This window comes from Vanacampus margaritifer, chromosome 1, assembly GCF_051991255.1.
Source record: "Vanacampus margaritifer isolate UIUO_Vmar chromosome 1, RoL_Vmar_1.0, whole genome shotgun sequence".
NCBI lineage: Eukaryota > Metazoa > Chordata > Actinopteri > Syngnathiformes > Syngnathidae > Vanacampus > Vanacampus margaritifer.
This window is the reverse complement of record NC_135432.1, coordinates 32,169,132-32,186,561: the sequence shown is the minus strand read 5'-3', so window position 1 is coordinate 32,186,561 and position 17,430 is coordinate 32,169,132. Positions and strand designations below refer to the sequence as shown.

At 41.8% G+C, this 17,430-nt stretch overlaps 1 protein-coding gene across 1 annotated transcript in view; it reads right to left on the bottom strand.

The window, feature by feature from the left end:
• The window catches only part of LOC144037292 (RNA-binding protein 38-like), a 34,685-nt gene that overhangs the window by 10,936 nt on the left and 6,319 nt on the right, over positions 1 to 17,430 (bottom strand). Inside the window, exons 2-3 of the mRNA XM_077548664.1 lie at positions 13,629 to 13,752; positions 4,608 to 4,662 (exon numbers count right to left, since the gene is read on the bottom strand). Of these exons, the coding sequence (XP_077404790.1) occupies positions 4,608 to 4,662; positions 13,629 to 13,752 (179 nt within the window). The remainder of the gene's footprint in view (positions 1 to 4,607; positions 4,663 to 13,628; positions 13,753 to 17,430) is intronic.

The following is a 17,430-nucleotide window of genomic DNA, read 5'->3' as shown; positions in this document are numbered from 1 at the left end:
TGAACATGAGTTTGGGATAGCGTTGGGTTGGTGTTGGTCGCAACTACTATGTCAATCAAAGAAACGTCTAAAAGGGAAGTCAAGCTAGTGTTGACATTGTTAACATTTTTTGTTTTATTTTACATTTTACCTGTTTTCGATTTCATTATAGATGTGTTGATGAAGGTGTAATTATGTTGACCTAATATAACCTGATGAGTAATGCTTTTAACTTTCTTGCTATCTTTTCTGTTTTCCCAGACATGAGAAAGTTAATATGTTTCTATGTTTATCTAAGAAGTCTAGTTGCTGTTCGTCAGAAATCCGGTTTTTAAAAGTTCAAGGACGATCTAGTTTACTGGGAAAATGCAAACTCATTCTGTACCTCACAGGATGACAGAGGCGTTTCCTCATGCTTTGAATAAAGAGGATGTGTGGGCAAAAGCGGACACACACATTGGATGACACTGCTTAGGTGATCTCTGTAATAAATCAACCTTGCAAGGGCCCTCTTCACCAGAATCTCATCTTGGAATTATTTGAACAATGGTAATTCCTTCACTAGCCATCACGCTACGACGTGGGCGAACTTCAAAGTAAAAGTGTGCTAAGCCTATTTGCATTGCCGGCAATGTGTTACTGCATTTTGTAAACTTTCTTTTGAAGTTAGGCTTAGCGTGTTATGTTGAGTAAGTTTCAGGTTCCTCGACATGTCATGACGGAATAGTATCGACTGTGAATGTACACTTTGTTTTTTGTTTTTTCTTTCCCCCACCAACCAATCCGCGAATCAGGTGTGATCCAATCCGTGGTGCGTGATCCGAATCGACCACGGATCAAAGATGATCCGTTGCACCACTAGTGTAAGCTGATTTGTAGTAGTAGTAGAAGAAGAAGGAGAGGCGACGGGGAAAACCATTCTTTTCTGCTCATGTAGACATTTTTGAAATGCCAGAGACAACTATTATAGTGACATATTGTCTATTCCACAATGTTGCGACTCCAGTCCAGTCAAGTTGCGATGGATTGACTACCCTGCGAATGAGATGACCTGACGAATGAGAATATCCACAAGCATATTCCGCAATGCAATTTTGGAGCTTCTGAAGAATCTAAGGACTGAATTGAAGCAAGGAGTCACGCCAAATCACATATGACAAAACTCCTTTTCAATTCTGAATTGGTGCTGGTCTCTCCCACACAGTATTTTGTGTGTGTGGTCAAACGTTTTTTTAACACAACCTTAATGTAGGGTGTCAGATACGTGATATTCCCACACACTTGGGATGACTTCAATCAAACAAAATGTGGCTTTTATTGTGTTAGCCGGTTTCCCAAAATCACCGGCGAGACACATTTCTTTTCTGTAACTCATAATTTGTTTGCCTCTTCCACTAACACTTCCAATTCCATCACTTCAAACTTAATTTTGCCCTTGCACTGAGTGCTCTGCTGAATTTTCTACCACAACAATTTACAATCCACAATTTAGTGCCCACTATTTGGGATCTGAATCAATCACTACTGGTTAATTACTAGGGGTGGGAATCTCTGAGTCGATTCCGATTTTTGGGTCTGCGATTCAATTCGGAATCGATTTTTGATTCAGAACAATCTTTGATTCAAAGTGATTTGATTTCTGCTTCAATTTATAGATGTGCAAATAATCGTCATGATCTACTCCAGTCTGACTCGCTAATGCCAATTAGCTTGCTACTTGCAGCACTTTTATGACTCAAGCAAACGGCTTTTCATGCAAAATGCTTCAGGAATGTATACAGAGAAGCATCTTAACATTACTCACCGGCATATGCTCTTCTTATGCTGCAAAAAACAACTTTTATTTGAATAACTTGATTGCGATTTTTTCTTTCTACTCGCTAATGTGGCTACAACTTAACAGTATATCAGAACGGGCTGAACCACACTGCCCCTAAGTGGCCAAATTGGGTACAACAAACAGTGCTCCCAATAAAGGCACACACAAACAATGGCAGGACAGTATAAAATCATTTAAATGAAATCGATTTTTTGGACATTTAAAATTGATTCTGAATCGTACTAAATGAGAATCGCGATTCTTATCAGAACACCCCTATTAATTACTGGTTATCATAAACCAAGCAATGCAGTGTACAAAAATGGTCTTAATTAACTAATCATGGGAGGTCCCGTGTGATTATTATTCATCCTGACAAGTATTCCTAATTGGTGAGAAGGACAAACACCCATAATGAGTGCACTCAACCATTGAATTTTGTGCTGAGAGACGGGATCTCGTGTAGCGGGTAGAGTGGTCGTCTCCCATCTGTGAGGTTGTGGGTTCGATCCTCACCCCTGGTGACCATGTCGAGTTGTCGTTGAGCTATGCACTGAACCCCGATTCGCTCCCAGTGGACCTGGCAGCGCCGTGTGTGGCAGCAGCCGACCGCTGGTGTGTGAATGGGTGAATGTGAGGCTATGTAAAGCACTTTAGGCACTGTAGCTAAAAAAGTGCTATATAAATAGCAGTCAAGATCAGAGTACACTAGCGGCACAGTAATTCCCCTGCCATCCGCTCTGCGCAGCTGTTTTCTTGCACCCTATCTCCCGAACGGTAACAGTTACACTTCCTATACAAACCGACCCACGGCAACAACAGCATGTGCCATATACGATACAATTTTCAAACGCAAATGTGTTGATTGATTTCGGAAAGGTACTATTGTCTAACTCAATAATACTTTAACACATGGGTTATATTGTGCAGTATTTTTATAGCACAAAAGAATATATATTATATATTACAAAACCATAACACGCAAATATTATTTTTTAAATTTGCAGGTGTCAGCCCCTGTTTGTGTGTATGTGAGTGTTTACTGTCATGATCAAAGCTGCAATTGAGATTCAGAAAAAGGTTGCTTTTCGAAGAGACTGTCCTTCTTCGCCGTGAGAGACTTTCAATCGATCCATCATCACTCATTTACGGATTCATCTGGGTCAGCGTCAGCTTCCTCATCGCTCATTCAGAAAATAAGGACTACAATATTAATAGCGCTCGGAGCAATTGAGGTTTTTAATGGACTTTTTTTGTAGCCCCGGGACGAGCGTTTGGCATTGAGAAGCAGGGCAGCGCACACAACACAAACACAAGCTCTGCATTTAACTCCTTCACTCCCAGCCATTTTCACAGAAGCAATCCCCTTCACTCCCGGCTGTTTTTCTGGATTTTGACTGATTTTGCAAGGCCCACAGAATATTGTGTTATATTGCTATAAAAACATGAAACCTACCAAAAGAAAGATTAGAGTCTCTTCTTTCATCAGGAAAAAAAGTATATTTCTATCTGTTTACGTTTTGCAGCCATTAGCATTAGAATATAGCTAAGTTTCATCAATATTCACAAATCTATTTAGAAATGTGAGTATAAGAGCTTTTTTTTCTTCCTCAACATTGCCTTGGTTGATCTTTTTTGCTCTGCTGCCACCTGCTGGCCGTTTGTATAATAACGACCATTTTTTTCAACTGTTCTTTGCAGTTGAGAGGCGTCTCTGGGAACAATTAAAACATTTATAATAGAACGTATTTATACGTTTTGGGAAGCAAATGAGTTAAATTACACATGTAAAAAAAACTTCAAAAAATTATCAGTTTTTCATTCAACACAAAAAAAACATTGCGTTTAGTTGTAATTCAAAGTGAAAATGCAAAATTGCCTCCTCAAAGTTACATGGACATTGTGACACTAGTCATGTGACATGTCAACACCAGAGCAACACGAAGCAACGTCAAGTCACCATATCATTGGACTCATCAGTTCTCAGCTTACACAACAAGACGCCACTGCAATGGTCTCGCAGCATCTCTGCGCTTTCTGGAACTGCTCGAGCAATGAATCATGCTTCTTCTTTTACTGAGTCATTATTGTTCTCTTTGGGACTCAGTTCAGCCTGAAGGCTGTTACACGCCAAATCGATGGTGGGCCGACGTGCAGATACAGTGCAACAACGACTACCGTACCTTCTGCCCATGCATGAGAAGTAATAACCCTCCATAGCATCAGGGGGCAGTAGTCATTGTTTCCTCTTTTTTTTTTTTGAGGCAACCATAAGCTCTACGAAAGCGTAAACAGAGCATATCAGTTTCATTTTCACTCTCCATACCACAGACACCTGAAACCAGGGTTCCCCGCAGTCTTTTCTTGCTGAATCACAACGCATCTAAGATTTGTTTTTTTACAACATATGTGTAATGTAATTATTCCTCACAATCTCTGCTGTAGTTCATCCCACTGATTAGGTTGAGGTCAGGGCTTTATGTTCTTTCACACCGGTCTCATCCAAAATTCACTCACTTCCTCCGAGCAGTTATTTTCTCTTACGGCGTATACAAAAGAGTGGATCCAAATAAGATGTGTTTTGGCAAACCAACAACCCCTGAGTGCAAAAGTGTGATTAGATGACAGCAGCTGTGTGCGAGTGAGTGTGTGCGCTCACAGAAGTTTAACTAAGTGGCTTGCTGCCTCAGTGAAGCCCAAGTCAACCGTGAGTGAAATCCAGAACCAAGCATTCCGGCCGTGTGTTTAATAGACGAGAAGGAGAGAAGTCAACATGGCAAAGAGAAATATTGATTAATCTCAGCCTTACCCGTAGTGCCTTTGAGCCCATACAGGGTGGACTTGCTGGATTGGAGCAGCGAGACCTGCAGCAATGAGAGGCAGTGGTGAGTCAAGATTATTATAGGTAATGAAAACACGTAAAATACAATTGAAAAGGCATTTTCGAACCACACCCTACGTTTATAAAACTAGCTATAATTATAGCGAAAATGTCCTTCATTTTTGTCATATCATACATGAGATTTTGGGGTTTATTTTAAATGTACTGTATTAATTTTGGTATTGCTTTACAGCCATACAAAAGAAGGAAGGTCAATTTGAGAATTGTAGAAGGGCTGCATGATATTGGAAAAACGTGTGATACGGATGTTGAATATTGTGATATCAATATTTAACGTGTTCCTAAAGAAAATACCGTTTTATTATCTAATGAGAGAAATACATATTTTCATGCAATTAACGGGTTCAATCTATCCATCCATCCATTTTCTTAACCGCTTGTCCGCACAAGGGGTGCTGGAGCCTATCCCAGCTAGCTTCGGGCAGTAGGCGGGGCACACCCTGAACTGGTTTCCAACCAATCACAGGGCACACAGAGAAGAACAACCACACTCACAATCACACCTATGGACAATTTGGAGTGTTCAATTAACCTGCCATGCATGTCTTTGGAATGTGGGAGGAAACCAGAGTACCCGGAGAAAACCCACGCAAGCACGGGGAGAACATGCAAACTCCACCCAGGAAGGCCGAAGCCCGGACTTGATCTCACGTCCTCTGCACTGGGAGGCGTAGTAATAATGCTACTGGATACCGCTGCTCTCTTATTGGATGGTGATGCACATTTAAGACTTCATTTGATTGGTCAAGATGAAAGCATACAATTGCATGATATGAAAGTATTAATTTATCGCATGTCATTTCGCATAGTGCACATGCCATTATCACCATGACGACATTTTGCCAAATGTTGTGAAACCTTAAATTATAGTTTACTCTATTACACAAAAGTGACCTTTTCTTCAATCTTGCACTGAACAAATACTCCATATACAGGGAGTCCTCGAGCTACGTCGCACGCGACCTATGTCATTTCGACTTCACGGCGCCCGTGCCCCGTCCGCCGCACCTTCTTATTTGTTAATTTCTCACAGTACTCACACCATTTTAAAGTAATTTCAAGCTGTGTTGCTACCTCCAGTAACGGACGTCCCTCAGTCGGTCGGCTCGACATCAGGCGTGTCACATTTCCGTGTTTAAGCTTGAATTAGCTCCGCCATCCGTCACCAATGAATGTCCGTACGAAAACCCGAAATATTGGTTCCGGCGTCTTCCGGGTCGTGCATATGTTTTTTAATGTAAATATCGACTTCAACGGGGAAATCCGACTTCGGGTTACATTGCCAGCGTAGGAACGGAATTCCGCTGTAACTTGAGGACTCCCTGTATTAAAAAAAACCAAAAAACTAATAATAACACTCATAAAAACACAACTAAAACTAAGCATTAAAACTAACTAAAACTGAAAAAAAAAAGTCAAAAAATAATTAAAAGTATCTATAATGAAAAATCCCAAAGTATTATAATCCTGGTGGTGAGACAAGGACCATGGTCTCTCTTCGTGCTTGTTGAAATGCAAGCGTGCATCCACGGATATTGCTGACTGGCTGCCAGTCCCTTGACATGCAACGTCTGTGACCTCGCTGCCTTCAAGGTTCATCAAGAATGAGCTGAGGCTGAGTAAGAAGCAGAAATTCATCCTTCCCTTCATTCCTCCAGCCATTTGGCCCTCTCATGTGGCTCCCGTTCAACTACTTTCCTATCTCTTCTGTTCAAATGTACACTATATAGAAATCCTTCTTTTAGGTCGCACAAAGAGGGAACAGACATGCTCGTATTTTCCCCCCCATCTCGCTGCACTCACACACAAATGAGACAAAGCACTGCCATCTCCCATCAGCTGCATGTTTGCATGCGTCACAGCGCTGGCCTGCCGATGAGGACACACACTCAGTGGTAGTTGGCTGTGTTCGCCGCAAAGCTCCAAAGGGAGCTGTCAAGGTTTGGTGTGCAGCAGGACGTTGTTTGGAAAACACAGAGCATGTGCTCTGCTGGTTCACACTGAAAATGCCCGGCGGCACGCAAGCTGTGCGGGAACCCGAGTGGAAAACGTACGGACAACAAGACCGGATGAATGCTGGCGCTGAATATTTTATACCACTAACTTGATTTTTCTTCACATTTTTTTTGGGAAGAACTGCATCCTTTTCAAGGAAACTGTTCTTATATTGCAGAACCAAATGAAAACTGACAGACATACATTTTTATTTGTGTTAAGTTACACTTGGAATGGCACATTAACAATAACACATCTACTGAAAGCAAACAGAAATTGCCACTTTTTGGCTGCAATAGTTCTTCATCTCTTTTATATTCATCATACAATAATATAATACCTTCCTTTTTCTGTAGCACTTATGCTCACTAATCGCAGGTGAGCTGGGGCCAATGCCAGCTGACTTTGGCGAGATCGAGGCAGAGTACTTAATGGATGCAGCTGGGAGTAAAGTCCACAGTAGTGCGGTGGTTAAAGCACGACCACCACATGGGAGATCTGTGTTTGAATCCCAATTGAAGCAGCTCAGTTGCCTAGTGGTAGAATGTCCGCCCTGAGACTGGGAGGCCATGGGATCAATCCCTGGCCGGGTTACACCAAAGACTTTAAAAAAGAGACCCATTGCCTCCCTTCTTGATACTCAGCACTAAGGGTTGGAATTGGCAGTTTATATAACCAAATGATTCCCGAGCGCGGCACTCTGCTGCTCATCGCTCCCTCAGGAGATGGGTCAACTGCGGACAACAGATTTCACCCCACCTAGCTAGATAGGTGTGACAATCAGTGTTTCTTGTCATTTGTCATTAATACGCAGCCAAAAATAATGATAGAACTAGAGCTGCAGCTATCGAATATTTTGGTATTTAGATATACTAAAAATTCCATCAAATAATGGGCTATTTGAATTAATACGATTATATATATATATATATATATATATATATATATATATATATATATATATATATATATATATATATATATATATTAGGAGTGTGAATTGCCTAGTACCGGCGATTCGATTCGTATCACGATTCATAGGTCAAGATTCGATTCGATACCGATGCGAATCTATAAATAAATTGATTTTTGCGGGGTTTTTTAAACTAAAATTTAGAAAATACAAATCAGTAAACTTGTACATGTACACTGTAAGATTTGTATGAAAATGTATTTATTTATATGAAAAATCAGGCTTATAACTGAGCCACTGCATTTAACAAACTGGTTGCAGTCTGTTTCATGTTTGAACAGCACTGAAATAAAATATTAAGGCTTAATGTGTGAATCCTAACCCTAAGTAAGACGTTTTGTCGAATATTTCCATTAAAAATGTATGTTTTAAAATCGATTCGGCCGCATATTGAATCGATTCGAGAATTGCGTGCTGTAATATTGCAATATATTGCTGAACAATTTTTTCTAACACCTCTAATATATATATTCATATATCCATCCATTTTCTTAACCGCTTGTCCTCACAAGGGTCGCAGGGGCACTGGAGCATATCCCAGCTGGCTTCGGGCAGTGGGCGGGGCACACCCTGAACTGGTTGCCAGCCAATCGCAGGGTTCCCTTGTCGCCTTCATAATCTCCCACTTCACCGGAAGTGCCAAAGCCTGGGTCACAGCTGAGTGGGCACGCAATTCGCCAGCGTGCAACTCCATACTTGAATTTCGAGCAGCGCTTCACCGAGTTTTTGATCCCGCTACCATTTACGACATCTTTTTACCCCTGCCCGTTATTTTGTTTTGATTAAATTCTTGTAATTTTTGCCCAAATCAGACATTTCCTTTGAAGTGGATAACTTAGTCATTTGTGAATATTTTTTTCACTTTCAACCGCTCAAAATGTTCTCTGGCATCAGACCTATCTATACATATAGTTTTTTTTTTTATGCCCCCTATGGACAATAATAGCAGTATTATGCTAAGAGCAAAATTAACTATGCTGTGTGTGTGTGTGTATATATATATATATATATATATATATATATAATAAAATTCTAATTCGAATATTTCATATGACATAGTTAGAGGCTTGAATGAGTCTATGAGTCATAACAGTAGAATTTTTGTATGCATGCCCAGTTTTGACACAATGGCAGTTTTCTGAATAGCACAAAATTCTTGTAATTTTGTCCCAAATCAGGCTTTTCCTTTGAAGTGTGATAACTTAGTCATTTATGAATATTTTTTTTCCACTTTCAACCGCTCAAAATGTTCAGTGGCATCAGACCTATCTATACATATATAGTTTTTATTTTTTAATGCCCCCTATGGACACTAATAGCAGTATTATACTAATAGCAAGACTAACTATGCTGTATATATATATATATATATATATATATATATATATATATATATATATATATATATATATAAATAAAATAAAAGGCTAATTTGAATATTTCATTTGACGTAGTTAGAGGCTCAAACAAGTCCATAAGTCATGACAATAGATTTTTTTTTATGCATGCCCAGTTTTTACACAATGGCATTTTTCTGCATACAATTCTTGTAATTTTGTCCCAAATCAGGCTTTTCCTTTGAAGTGTGATAACTTTATGAAAACTTTTTTCACTTTCAACCGCTCAAAATGTTCAGTGGCATCAGACCTATCTATACATATATAGTTTTATTTTATTTTTTTGTGCCCCAATGGACAATAATAGCAGTATTATGTTAACAGCAAAACTAACTATGCTGTATATATATATATATATATATATATATATATATATATATATATTATGGATGGATATAAATCAAAGTAAAATATTTCCTATGACATAATTAGATCCTTGAATAAGTCAATAAGTCATAACAAGATATTTTTTTCTTTAGAATAAGAAGGTCAAAGTCACAATAACTGATTTTGATGACAGAATTTATGAGTAACACTTTAGAACAAATATGCAGAATTCATGAACATGAAACACCAGTTACTGAAACGAAGAACTACTACTAACTAAACACCAGAACTACTTTTTTTCCCATTTAACATTTCATGCATTGGGTCTTGATATGTTTTTTGCAAATGTAAGTTCCACATTTTGCGCAAAACGTTTGGCTTTGTGCAAAGGCTACATTGTTTGACGGGGGTCCAGCACGCTGCTCTGCATGCTCCACCTGCTCCACCTGCTCCACCAAGCCTTTGGCAGAAGGCTTTGCTTCCCGTTTCAAAATTTCAGGCCAAATTAGAGCCTTGCCTTTTCTTATGGTTCGCTGTATGATGCCCTAGTTGGAAAACAAATCTAACGCAGTTTTAGGGCTGCTGATTCTGGCTACTGCGTAGAGGGGTTGCCCCGGGGTTAGGAATGGGATGGGGGGAAATAATGTGTGGCCACTTCGTGAGTAGGAGACCATAATAGTTATTTTTTTGTGAAAGACACTCCACTAATTTCTTTGCCCTGATCGCCGTCATTTTCATCATTCTCTGCCTCTCCGTCGTGTTCATCTCGGCCCCCCTCCTCCTTGCTCTCACCTCCGCGATCATCTGCGTCCACTTCCCACACCTCGTCATGCTCATCTCCATATTCATCATCATCATCCTCTTCCTCTTCCGGCATTCAAAGTCCAAGAGTAGACTCTTCAACCTCTTCCGAGCTCTCCAAACTAGCGTCCGAATAAAATTCTTCTTCGGAATTAGTACTTTCTAAAACGAGCCGAATCGCGACCTCCAATACCATCTTTCCAGCCATTGCTACCAGTTGTGGTGAAAGAAATGCAAAGTAGAGATCATCGCGAGAACAACGACCTCAAAAATGCCCAGAACCAATAAGAGTAAAGAAATTCCAACATCCAACCAGTAAGAGTTGAAATTCAAACAACAACAATAAACAAGTGCATTTTTTTTGCATTTGTGGGCAGTACCTTTGTATTTTCTTGTGCACACCTGCTAATATGCATGCCCAAATAGACTGAAAGTGAGCTCAGACACATCAACACCAAACTTTTTGGGAATGCCAACCGTTTTTATCACATTCATTTTGACCAATCAGCAGCGGGCTTTGCACAAGCAAATTCATTTATTATTCATTTATTTCATCTATGGCGCCACCTGGTGGATTTTGGGTGTTAACACTCAACACACAAATTCCTTTCATGTTTCGTCAAAGAAGCGATTGCATCAGTAATCACGGAACATGCATTATAACACATCAGGTTTACAGCATATCAAAAACTGTGATGTATAACTGGAGTCAATGAGCCAAAATCGGGCATTATTACAAGAATTTCGAGTGAATCTCTCCCTCCTGTTTGCAATAATTATAAATTGCAGCATAGCGCTATTTTGAACTTCAAATTTTTTTAACAATCCTGGTGAAATGTCAGGTCCCTAGTGTATTTTTTTCAAATGCTTTTTTTTGATGAAACACAGAAAAACATAAAAAAGCCAGAAAATGGACAAATAACACCGACGGGTTAAGGGCCTAGCTCCTCCCATTCATCAGCGGCTGCTTCCGGTGGACCGGCCCACCGATCTGGACTCCTTCATCGCCCTCGTCATCCGGACTGACCACCGAGCGCGGGAGCTTTCCCTGGCCGGCGAGCATGAGCCCAAGAGGATCGAGGGATATCCCCGAACTCAAGCACCTGGTGTGGTTGTCTCTCCTACTCCACAGTGGTGCCCGCCTCAGCAGCCCTCGGCGTCACGTGAAGAGGAACCCATGCAACTGGGTCCCCTCGTCTCGTCTTGCCCAACCAAGAGCTCCGCCACAGTGAGTCAGACCACGGCTCCCGAACTGTCATCCCGTAAACTCACCCGTTAAACTTGTTTAACATGCCACGTCAACTAGTAAACTAGCACTGATCGATTCAGGGGCAGAAAAAAGCCTGGTCGATTGGGGGTTAGTAAGAGCCATATGGGCCAGAACTGAACTTCTTGCCAGGCCCATTAGGGCCAGGGCACTTAATGGCCGAGACCTTTGTTCTGTTTTGCACATCAGCAAACTGCTTGAGTTGCACATAGGAGAACATAAAGAGCACCTTCAGTTCCATGTGTTTCAAGCCCCAACACACACTTTGGTTCTTGGGTTACCGCGGTTGTGCCTACACAACCCCCACATAGACTGGCAGTCTGGGAAAGTCCTTGAATGGGGAAGGAACTGCGGGAACCATGGGGTGGGATGCTCGAAACCTGAGGCGGAAGTAACAAAAGTTAATCATGTTTCTGTCATCCCTTCCACAGAACCCCAAAACACAGAATCGAGCTCCTTGTACCTCCTTGTTACCGCCATCTTCACGAAGTCTTCAGCAAAGCCAAAGCATTGTCGTTATCCCCGCATCGTTCATATGACTGTGCCACTTGATACCTGGTTCAACCATTCCCAAAGGTCGTATGTATTCTGTTTCCGGTCCATAGAGGGTCGCCATGAATGATTACATTGACACTTCTCTCAAGGCGGGTTTGATCCGTCCCTCTTCCTCGTCTGCAGGATTCTTTTTTGTTGGAAAGAACCGGTACCCCCTACCTCTCATGCCGTCAGTATTTGATCAGTTGCAACAAGCTAAGATTTTTACTAAATTAGACCTTCGAAATGCATACCATCTCACCAGAATCAAGGAAGGGGATGAATGGAAAACAGGGTTCAACACCCCTAGAGGACATTATGAGTATCTGGTGATGCCTTTTGGCTTCACAAACGCCCCTGCTCTATTCCAAGCTATGATTAACGACGTGTTAAGGGTTTCATAGACCACTTTGTCTACGTGTACCTGGATGACATTCTCATTTATTCTCCTGACCTGATCACTCCCCAAATGCATGTCACTAAAGTTTTGCAGAGGCTCCTGTAACACCAACTCTACGTCAAAGCTGAAAAAAGCGAATTTCATCTAGGCAATTTCTCCTTCCTGGGTTTTGTGGTGGCCCGCGGGAGGGTTCAAATGGACCCAGCCAAGATCAGCGCGGTGCAGGAATGGGCCACCTCTGTGACACGCAAGAAGGTCCAACAGTTCTTGGGATTTGCAAACTTCTATCTATCGTCGTTTCATACGAAAGTTCAGTTCCATTGCTGCTCCACTGCATGCGCTTACCTCTTCCCAGGTGCGGTTCTGCTGGACACCTGAGGCAGAGAAAGCCTTTCAGGCAATCAAGACACATTTCGTCACTACCCCCAACCTCAACATGCCGGATCCGCATCGGCAGTTAATTGTGGAAGTGGATGCCTCAAATACTGGAGTCGGGCCGGTCCTTTTCGAGCGCTTGGCTGCGGATGGCAAGGTCTGCCCATGTGCCTTGTTGTCAAGACATCTGTCCAAAGCTGAACAGAACTATGACGTGGGAGACAGGGAACTCCTGGCCGTCAAAATTGCTCTGTAGGAATGGAGACACTGGCTAGAGGGAGCCGAGCTGCCGTTTGTTGTATGGAGTCATGCACGTGCTTAGCAGCACACTATTTTCCTCTCTAGAAACATTAGTAAGTGAGATTTTAGACAAATCTCTCCCCATAGATTTTGGCCTATTAAGTGAAGTGATGTCAGAACCAGAGTAGCTGCGAGGTGGTAATGCTGCTGCTAGCCACTAACATTGCTAGCCGCTGCCAGGGTTGGGGAATCCAAGTCCAGAAAGTAAAAACAGTGAAATAGTTTGTCTTTGGCCACACGTGCTTCTACTCACAGGTGAAGATGAGCTTGTTTACCTGCCAGTTGTGGCTAAAGCCAATCTGTGGCAGGGTTTTTACTTTCTAATCCTGGATTTCCCAACCCTGGCCATCGCTTAACGCTTGTAACAGGCGGCATACTTCCGTCAGCGTAACATGAACGCCACAAACACTTAAACGATTTACTCGAGGACTCATTGCAACAACATATTCCAGAGGATTCCCAAAGCACAGACATGTTGTTGGTTTTGTCATCGGATTGTACGATAGCAGGCGGAAAGGAAGCCTACAAATGATGTGACTGTCTGTAAAAGCACACTCACTTGACGGTGAGCCGCGCGGCTTGGCTCCCAAGTACGCCAGGTTGACGTTGGCCCTCCTGCCGTCGATGATGGGGTTTGCGTCCTTGCATGCCTGCTCTGCGGCCGCGCCATCCACCATGGTTACCTGTTGACACAGCATCCCGCAGGTCAACTCCAAAAGCAGCCTGCATCATGCGCAAACCCCTCCCCCCCTCATTTGTGCATGGACAGGCTCGTGCATGGGCGGCCCCGCAGGAAGCTGATGTCCTTGTCTCTGCTCTACAAAAAAAAAGACTATGGTTTACAAAAATACACGGGGAGGAAGAAAGATGTACATTAAGGTGCTTCCAGTTGAGCTTGAGCGGTATGTTAAGTTAGCGTAGGCTGCTACAGTATGTGGGAGTTTTTTTTTTCCTGGACTGGGATGAGCAACTGGAATCTACCTTGAGGGAGTGCGTTTGTAGAGTGTGCGGATAGCGTGGGAAGGGGAGCTTTGAGTGTGTTGAGCTCAAGGTCAAGACACACCAGCACAAATAGATGCTCAATGTGAAACTTTTCAGCAAACGGTTGCAGGATGCTTTGAGATCTGCTGGAGTTCAAAAAGGATGAAATGAGCAGGCCGTGGCTTGGTAAAAATCTTGCTCACACGCACACACACGCACACACGCACAAAGCACCGCTGCAATGCCGGCAGTTCAAATGAAACTAAGAAGCCACATTTGCACAAAAGAGGAAGAGCAAGGGTGGGAATCCTATGGGTAGTAGTTTGTGACATTTTCCCCCATCCCTTTGATTAAGGTATTTTAAATCAGTTCCATTGTAATGGATTTTAATCATTTTTGGAATTTTAGTAACCTACATCGATTTTGTGGCTTCACTATTAAAGTCTTCTGTTAATGTTGATTTTGTTTGTTATTTCAATGTGTTAATGTGCCAGCCCTCATCGCAACCCACATACTAATCCGTCAACGACAAGACCGGTGTTAGTGAGATTGACAAACACACGGCAGGATCTTGCCGGTGTCTTCCTCCTCGGCTTTAATTGTTTCCTCACCTGCCACGAGTGCTCACGACTGCAGGCTTCTTGCTTCTACTAGCTCAGTGGTTACATGCAAATGTATTGAACTTGGAAGTTAAATACTACTGAACTGTACTTAGTGTGGGAGAAGTTATTATTTGTTAATTAGCTGCAATTTTTCGTAACAAAGAAGAAAGTGCATAGCAGCTCGTTGTAGACACATTTTCAGAAATAGGCAGCTTTAATTTCACATTAGACCAGAGGTGGGCATCGAGGGCCGAAGTCCTGCAGGTTTTGCATGTTGCCCTTCTCCAACACAGCTGATATATGATCAGCTCATCAGCAAGCTCTGCATAAGCCTGATAACGATCCTGTTGATTGGAATCAGCTTGTGTTGGAAGTGAGAAACCTCCAAAACCTGCAGGACTCCGGCCCTCGAGGACCGAGATTGCCCACGTCTAGACCCAATTACAAAAATTCCTTGACAAATTTAATTTGTTCTGTGATTAAGCTCATAACTCAATTTACTCGTATGTCAAGCCAATTTTCTCCATTAAAATAAATGAAATGCCCTTAATCTGCATTAATCAGCCACTTTTTTTTTTACCTTTTAATAAAGAAAAATAAACTGTATATTAGTGTTGCACGGGATACCGGTACCAGTACCGTACCTTGATGTTCTGGCGTCAAAAAAGGCTCGGTATAATTTTTTCTTAATACCGGTACTTAAAAAAAATAAATACGAGACAGCCCGCCAACTCTGTTTTAAAGGCAGGTACACATACACGCATGGCCGCCTGTCTACCGATATGCGGAAAACGCCTTAAGTAAGCGACACGCCTCTTTCAGCAGGTGTGCGAGAGGGCGCAAGAAGATGGCTTCACGCACTGAAGCGCTCGCTGGACGTGCACTCCTCGTTGAGAAGCATGAAGCGCTAATTAAGCTTATTAAAGTTTATTAAGTTTAGCGTTCACTGGCCGTCCACTCCTCGTTTAGAAGTATGGTGCGCTAATTAAGGCTCTACGGGAGCGCGCAAGCAAAGTGGAAGCCACGCGACAGCATTGGCAGTGCCTTTGCATGTTTTCAATAAGCACATGAAGAACACACGTGTGGTTTTCAATTTTCAGTTTCAGAAACATTTTGTAACAAATGTTTTTTTTGCGGAGAAGCAGAATAAAAAGCAGCAATCATTCCTGCAGTGGACTCAAGGTGCGTCCAATGAACAGGCACACAGTAGGAAATCACAGTTATGCAGAGAAAAAACTCAGACGACTGACAGGGCAACAGACAAAGGTTGTGACGCATTTTTAACACTTCCCTTAAAAATAAGTGGAGTGAGAATTATTTTGTTCCCAGTTTGTACTATTTGATTACGCATTCGACTAATTGGGAGCGGAATGGAGAAGAGCAGAGACATGCACGCACACTCAAGCAGGGTTACATTGAGTCATTGGGATGCCACTGTATTGCCAATATTTAAAACGGATGACATCAAATGCAGTCAAATACAGTACTTCAAGACTATGGCATGCAATGTGAAAGCACATACAGTATAAACATAAATATATACATAAATTAACACCTATACATCCCAATATTTTGAATTAATAATAAATTAAAATAATTTGAAGTTCTTTTGTCAGTTTTAATTTTGCTGCTTTTGCTAATGTTTTAGAGTTTTGTCGAGGTACCGTTTCAGTACCGGTATCGAGGTATTTTATGCAGGTATGGTATCGAACTCAAAATTTTTGTATCGTGACAACACTACTATAGATATTAAAATTTTAATAAAACACCATTAAAAAAGCAAAAGACTTAAAAAAAAACTAGTTTAAAAACATGCAATTACACTTGAACTGTATGTACTGTAATGTAACATTTAAGCGTTGAATGTGGGCCTTTAAGGGGCGTGCTCCAGTGAATGGTGTCAGGCCGCACAATTAGTCTGCATGTGAGCGTTTTTCCATGAGCTTTAGCATAGTTTTCGCGTTTGACTGTTGGGGCACGGCTCCCTCAAATAAATATCTTGCACCCTCAAATCAGAAGTTGAGGAATCACATTTTTAATATACATGCAAAGTTAATATATTACAAGCTGACAAATGTATCTGCTGTAGCAGAAATATCCGCCAAAAAGTGGACACGAATACAATATAGTTAGTATCAGCTTCCTGGCTCAGTCTCATTGGGTGGTGACCATTTTACTTGGGCGGGCCACCCAAGTATTAACATGGTGTGGGAAACACTGCGCATACATACCATCCTTGCTATCTAGCACTAAGCTATTTCCGGGTTTAGCGAGACACAGACGCCAGCCGACCAACTGTTATCAAGCCAAACATTTTGCATCAAACTAGGGTTGGGTATCGAAAGTCGGTAGTAACCAGAGCGAATGAAAACGAACATTTTGGCAGCCAACTTTTATTGTTGTAACACCCCCTTGCTCTTCCAGTGTCAACTTGCGTGACTTGATGCGCACTGCAGTAGAAATCATGATGAACGTTTGGATAAATTTTTCACCGAAGAAGTATGACTTTAAGAGTGCAACAAGCAACAGGTGTAGTAAAACTTTTTCATGCACCTCCAATTTAATAAAACACTTGGCGACTAATGGAGTCTGTATAAAAGCTGAGCAGTGCGCGGTGTTTACGTGCCAAAAATCCAAGCACTTGAGCAGCAGCAGACGGAAACGGACAAATAAAACAAAGGCCCACTCGCAAACCTGTCACTGCCAGCATATTTGAAATGGCAGATGACACCGACAGCAGCCTCTTCTTCAGCTAAGTCTCATCATTTAATGCCAATC